This window comes from Rhincodon typus, chromosome 15, assembly GCF_021869965.1.
Source record: "Rhincodon typus isolate 14 chromosome 15, sRhiTyp1.1, whole genome shotgun sequence".
NCBI lineage: Eukaryota > Metazoa > Chordata > Chondrichthyes > Orectolobiformes > Rhincodontidae > Rhincodon > Rhincodon typus.
Window position 1 is genome coordinate 14,776,173 of NC_063346.1, and position 7,406 is coordinate 14,783,578.

Below are 7,406 nucleotides of genomic sequence, written 5' to 3' on the forward strand. Positions count from 1 at the left end.
CCAACTTTGTTCACAGGCAATAGACAGGAAATCAGTCTAATGCAAAAAACAGATAATCTTCAGGTGGAACAATGCTGTACTCAGTGGAACTCATTGCTGCAGAGGACTGTGGAGGCCAAGTCATTGAGTGTATTTAAAACAGAGATAGATGGTTCTTGACTAGTGAGGGGTTCGAGGGTTTTGAGGACAAGGCAGGAGAATAGGGTTGAGAAACATGCCAGCCATGATGAAATGGGGGAGCAGACTCGATGGGCCAAATTGCCTAATTCTGCTCCTATATCTTATGGTCTTACAATCAGTTGGCCCATCTTGTTCACTTTCTGCTGTCAGATAGTTCTACGCGATGGTGAGATTTTCTTTAAGATATTTGTCCAATTTTGACTTGGAACATACATTCTCCTGCAATATGCTTGTTGAGCTGTTCCAAACCCAAAATCCCCCTCAAAAATATTCCCTGACGTTGATTTGATGATTTAACTCCAAAGTGATGTGATGATAGCTTCCAATGGGCTTTACACTATACTTGTGTGAATTTCAAAAAAAGGCAAATAATTTTTTCATGGGGCTATGCCTTATGACCTAGAAGTCTTCACAGTCTGCTAGTGATATGACTTATGAGCTTAAACAGCATTTGTATGAGAGCGAACCAGAATGCCTTCATGTATGTTACATCAAGTTAAACCATTTATCAGTCACAAAACGTTTTGAGCCAAACATTAGCAGGGGGAAATTCCATTGGAAATACCCTTGTACAATTTTACATTAGGAAGTAAAGATCTACTGAGGCCACTTTGTACCATTCCTTGTTATATGCTATAGTGTGAGTGCAGCCTTGTTAAATCAAAGTTCATTCAGAACTGCAGATGTTTCTTTAAAAGCATAATTGATGTTGATCCATATTTGAAAGGAATCCCTGTAGAACCAAGTAGATCAAGTTATTAGCATCAGAAGGTGATAAGATGTCCTTTTACTGTATTTTCATTCTGGAATACTTCAAAGCATTGATATTTTCCTGAGTCAACTTCATGTTTTCATTTTATAGTCTTGAGAACTTTAGTTAGGTAACCCCATAGTTCCCTCTTTTCCAAAGAAAGCTGGACCTATTTCCTTCATCTTTCTCCATAACTCAAATTTCCTGCTACCCAGACCTGTATTCATTGTTTGCATTGGTATTCAGTAAAGCAACAATATCTCTCCATATGGTCTTCTCATGTTCAATTTGGTCACAAATAGAATCTCTTTTGCTGTGTAATTGGCCCCTGGACAAATTTAATCCGTTACCTTGTTCCCTGTTTGTAACCATGGGCAGGAGCTGGTGGTCCCAAGTGAAAGTCCAACAATGCTCAGCAATGGCCTGATATATTGGCTCAGTGGTTAGCATCGTTGACTAACAGCACATGGACCCAGGTTCAATTCTAGCCTCAGGCAACTGTCTGTGTGGAGTTTGCACATTCTCCCCATGTCTGAGATAGTAGGAACTGCAGATGCTGGAGAATCTGAGATAACAAGGTGTAGAGCTGGATGAACACAGCAGGCCAAGCAGCATCAGAGGAGCAGGAAGGCTGATGTTTCGGGCCTGGACCCTTCTTCAGTTTTCTGAAAACTGCTTGGCCTGTTGTGTTCATCCAGCTCTACACCTCCCAATGTCTGTGTAGGTTTCCTCTGGGTACTCTGTTTTCATCCCACAGTCCAAAGATGTGCAGGTTGGATTGGCCATGCTAGATTGCTCGTATGGTCCAGGGATGTGCAAGCTAGATGGATTAGTTATTATCTTTTGGTTCAATTTTTTTAAAAAAAGGTCAACTCTTTTTCTCTATTGAAGTCTCTGGACTTTATCACATAGTCAAATAAAGGGAAGCATGGAACCACAGAGACACAAGTGGAATCGATTGAGAGGCACGTGTAAGGAGTAACTGCACAATAATAACCAGGCTAAACCAATAGCAGTGTGGATTCAGAAGGGGAAGATCCTGCTTAACCAAATGCCTTCAATTTAAGGAACTAATAGCCCAAGAGAACATTTAATGAAATGCTAAGAGAAGGCAGTGCAGTTTCAGGTAAGTCTATGGAAGAGACAAGAAACTGATCAAAATGTAGACATGAGTGAATCCTTGTTAGATCAGCGGTTTTCAACACTTTACGTTTGATTGAGGAACACTATGATGTAATGTGAAATTTGGTAGAGCCCCAACCCTCAGTCCTTCCTCCATTCCTGCTGTTGTATAGTTGAAAATGAAAACAAAGACAAAACTCTGCACAAACAAATGAATGGACATGTAAACACTTTGATTATTTTTCATTAAATGTAATCACAATGAATCTTGTAAAAAATGGTGCAATTTTCAAATGACCCAAACCATTCAGGCACGCTGATAGAATCTTTGGGTTTCAGGGAACCCTGCTGGAAAAACACTGTGCTTTAGCCACTATATCATGTTGGGAGAAAGCACTGAGTGGGCTGCTCTGAGATTTGGTGTTGTTCTCACTTCTGTTTCTTGCTGACCCAAATGACCTGGACTCAGAAATCCAATGCAAGATCATAGGGTCATAGAGTCATACAGCATAGAAACAGAGCTTTCGATCCAACTTGTCCACACTGACCATGTTCCCAAACCAAACTAGACCCATATGCCTGTGTTTGGCCCATAACACTCCAAACCTCTCATTCTCATGTACTTATCCTAATATCTTCTAAACGTTATAACTACACCTGTATCCACCACTTTCTCTAGCAGCTCATTCCTCACACTAACCACTCTCTGTGTAAAAAAAGTTGCCCCTCATGCCCTTTATAAGTCTTCCTCCTCTCACTTTTAAATTATGCCCCCTAGTTTTTGATTCCCCCATCCTAGGGAAAAGACTTTTACTGTTCATTTTATCTATGCCCCTCATGATTTTTTAAAGCTCTATCAGGTCACTCCTCAATCTCCTTCGCTCGAGTGAAAAAAGTCCCAGCCTATCCAGCCTCTGCTTATAACTCAACCCTCCATTCCCAGCAACATCCTACTTTGATTGCAGCCCTTCATCAGATGTGGCTATGTGCAATATATGTTTTATTAGGAGAAAAAGGCAGGTGGCAGCACTAATGTTTTGGCCAGATTTGCTGATAAAATCAAACTAAAGAAAACTCTAGAATGAGAAGAAGCAGCCCAGAAAATTCAACTGAGTTGGACAAAGTGGAAAATGATATCTAATTCAGACAATTGCAAAGCAGCGCATGTAGGATGGGAAAATAGTCGATATGTATGTACGATGAATGGTGCTAAAATAGAAAGAGATATACGGGTCTTGTTAGGGAAACCCATCCAATCAATGAATGGATTGATAAATGCAAAAGCTCAAACAGTAAATTATACCTAAACTACAATGCTGATGAGATCATCAGTTGAGGGCTGGGTCCAGTTCAGATTGCTGAAATACATTCAAAGATTGGAGGAAAAGTAGGAAGGAAGCATGAGACAAATGAGGAAAATGAGGTGATTTTGTAAAGGTAATAGAAGATGAGTAAAATGTGAATCCAGAATATTACATTGAAGATATAGAGTGTGAGTAGGGCAAGAGATACTGGTCCAAATTAGTAACAGCTAATTTTATGACTGATATAAGGGGCTTCTTTGTCATGTGCACAGACTAGAACTTCATGTTGATTTGCAAATAGATTTGCATTTAAGAAGGAAGTAGATGCTGCATTGAAGGTGCTGCAGAGCGCTTCACATGGTCTACCTTAATCATAATTCTCATGGAAAGAGGATGTGTCCTGACAGCACTAGTTTGATTGTAGTGAGTGGTGGTCTCTGCTGCTTTTTCTATCTCCCCAGGTGTGTGTCCTCCACTCTGTGGATTTGTTCTTAAAGATTTGTCCTTAAGGCAAAGTGAGGCTGCAGGGATGGCCAGATTTAGGTTGAGAACGGTATAACTGGTGCAAATGGTGTTAGCCCTCCCATACCTGTCCGATCTTGGAAACTTGGTAGATTCAGAGACCCATATTGTGCCTTTGGAGGGCACAGTGTACAGGTGTGAGGACTATTGTCATCATCTTAAAAATCTCCATTTATGTCAACATTATAAAAAATATTGTTGATTTGAGGGTTTTGGGGAAAATGGGTAGAATTTTTAAATTCTTTTTTTCATGTGATATAGACATCACGGTACAGGCCAGCATTTGTTGACCATCCCTAATTACCCTTGTGAGACTAGTAGTGAGTCATCATCATAAACTGCTGCAGATGTGGGGACACCTGCGGTATTGTTAGGAAGAGAGTTCCAAGGTATGACCCAGCGACAATGAAGGACTAGCGATGTAGTCCCAAATCAGTAAGGTGTGTGGTTTGGAGGAACTTGTAGGTGGGAGTGTTCCCCAAGGACTGCGGAGGTTCAAGAAGGCAGCTTCTTCTCAAGGGCAATTAGGGTTCGGTAATAAATGTTGATCCAACCAGTGTTTCCCATATCTAATGAACAAAACAAAACATAAGTTACCCTTGTTCTTCTCGATGATAGAGGTCGGGATTGGAACATGCTTTCTAAAGAACCTTGTGGAATGGAAGACGTTATTAAACTTGACTTTTCAAGCACCACAAACCACTTGCTTTAATTCTAAATAAAAATAGCAAAATATAATCCTCAAAAATCCTGGAATTATCACAAGCCAATAATTGCTGAATAGAGACTTGATAGCTCTGTGTTAGAGAAAAATGTAGCCTACCCTAATTACCTCGATGACAAGCACATTACCCGGTGTGGCATGTAGATCAGGAAAGTGCCAGGATTGAGGCTGATAGTTGATCATAGCCAAGGTGGTAGTGGTGGTACTGCTCTGGTCCATGGTGCCTTGGGAAAGACAGAAGAAAAATCAAATTAATTGCTGCTCTAAAAATTATCCTGAGATCCCTGCTGAAGGTGCAGAAATAGAGTGAAGACAAGATTGGGCTTAACTATTAATTGTCACTTGACTGGCAGTAGGTCCATTGTATGACCAGTGAGATGATGGTCACCAGTCAGTCAGATGATGGGCCAGTTTATAGGTTAGGATGGGAAATGCACTACCTGGAGGGCTCTGTGCAAGATCCCAAGGTCGACCAAAGATAGACAGTTTTAAATTTCAGCCTCTACCATTCCTTCATGGCCCTTAGATAGCACAGGTCATGAGGATTCTCTAGGTACTAACACCAAAAAGCAGTCAAAAACTCACAGTCTCAGAGTTATGACAGGTCACAATGCTTTAATATGCTGCCACTGATCAGTGGCATGTACCACAGGCAAAATAAAGAAGGGACTCACTTTTCAAAGCCTCGGAGTATCCCAAAACACTTCGCAACCAATGAAGTTCTTTTCAAATGTTGCCACTATTCTAATGTGGGAAACGCAGCAACCAGTGTCTGCCCACACAAACAGCAATGTCGTGATAACAAGTATAAAATCTTATAATCTTGATGATGTTGGTTGAAGAATTAAAACTTCCACTATTATCTCAGCTGCTAACATACTTGTCTCTGAGTCACAAGGTTTTGGACTCAAGTCTCTCCAGGGCTTGAGTGTAAAGACTGGGTTAACACTATGATGCAGTACTAAGGGAGTGCTATAATGTTGGAGGTGCTGTCTATGCAGCCACATCAGACAAAGGCCCCAGCTTCTGCTTGGGAGGCTATAAAACATTCCATCGCATTATTTTGAAGAAGGGGAGGGGAATTCTCCACCCTATTCCGTCCAAGACTTTTCTCTCAGTCAACACCATGAAAACAGATTATTTGGTCATTATCAAATTTCTGTTTGTGGGATATAAATTAACTTTTGTGTTTTCCTGTATTTCAACTGTCACGACACCTCAAAACTGCTGTAAAGCTCTTTGAGATGGTCCAGTGGTGGTGAAAAGTACTATATAAATGCAACGCGTCCTTTCTGTTTAGGACATTGGGTGAACTCACCTACTGTTCTTTACAATAATGCCATGGGACTGTTTAATGTCCACCTGAAGGTGCAGATGTGGCTCTGGTTTAACGTTGCATTGAACAAACAGCACTTATGACAGTGTAACACTCCCTTAGTAATGCATTAGAATGTCAGCTTAGGTTTACTGATTGCCAACTTTCATGGGGGACTGTTACCAACTGTGCCACAGCTGACTGGGCAGCTGAAACAATGGTATTTGATTTTGTCATGTATGTAAATATAGGCTGGGCTACTGTTATTGGCTTGGGGTGAGAAAATCCACAACTCACAGCCATTGGAGATTATTGGTGACTTCTCAGCAATATGTCCTTGTGACATCAGGGGAGAAAAACAGAATTTTGACATGTGCTTGTTTTGTTTCAGTATCGGAGATGGCTTCGCGCGGAATATGGTGAAAATCGTTTTAATGACAAGCAGGAGGTTGAAAACCTGCTGTCTCAGTACAATGAACACCAAAAGCAACAGCAGCTGAGACTTGGGGAGCGTCACTGGACAAACCATGCATCGACGGTCTATCCTCTCCCTTACAATGCCTATGGCAGTACAAGTCGCAGCTGGGTGAACAGATAAGAGGAGCACCAGAGAAATACTGCTGAATCATTTTATTCATTTGTAAATCAGCAAGAATATATCCAGCCATATGTACCAACTGTGCAATATGAAGTAGGAGAAAGACATATAATTTATATACCATTGTTTCTCCTTTTCCTATTTATCATTTTCAATTTTGTTTCATTAGCTACAGTGTGCAAGTTGTGCCTTTCTTTAAACTAAGTGCCTAATTAAGACTGCAGTGTTAAATTGTGCTGCGTTGGATTTGTTTGGCACCTCCCTTTCATTCAGAACAGTTGCTTGCTGCAGTAATTTTGGGCAGTGCCATTTCGGGCTATAAATTATTTAACAATCTATAAAGTTGCTACTTTTACCTACAGGCATTGACAATGTTGTTAAATGGACATAAAATCATATAAGATTTTTTCAGTGTTGCTTACATCAGTAATTGTTTACTTTTACTCATTAAGCTAATTGAATTTTAAAGTGATTAAAAAAAATGGAAAATTGGGTTTTTAGTGTTGCGGCTTTTTAAGTAAGTTGTGGAATTTTCATCTTGTCCCATCGGGCATTTCCTCTGCTTCAGCATTGGTGGTCATGCCTTCAGTTACTTAGCTCCTTTAGTGTGGAATTCCCTTACTAAACTTTTCTGTCTCAGAACTCTTACCCAACCACTCACCGCCTCATTTTTAAGATCTCCATAGAAACTCCCTCTTTGACCCAATGTCTTGTGATCCTATTAGAATCCATTTCGATGACTCAGTGTCAATAGTCACATGAAATGCCTTGGAATGCTTGCAGTTTGCAGTCAGTGTACTGGTGCTGCTGTTGGGGAATGGTTCTCACTCCTGGATGCATTTCTTAGGAATTCATCATTGCACAATCATAAGTCATGGGTAAAAAAGCAG

General features: G+C 40.5%; 1 protein-coding gene across 1 annotated transcript in view; it reads left to right on the top strand.

The window, feature by feature from the left end:
* Positions 1 to 7,008, top strand: part of dusp22a (dual specificity phosphatase 22a) — a 114,248-nt gene extending 107,240 nt beyond the window's left edge. Inside the window, exon 7 of the mRNA XM_048606126.1 lies at positions 6,310 to 7,008. Coding sequence (XP_048462083.1) covers positions 6,310 to 6,516 — 207 coding nt within the window. The 3' untranslated portion in view covers positions 6,517 to 7,008. The remainder of the gene's footprint in view (positions 1 to 6,309) is intronic.
* Positions 7,009 to 7,406: the final 398 nt, after the last annotated feature.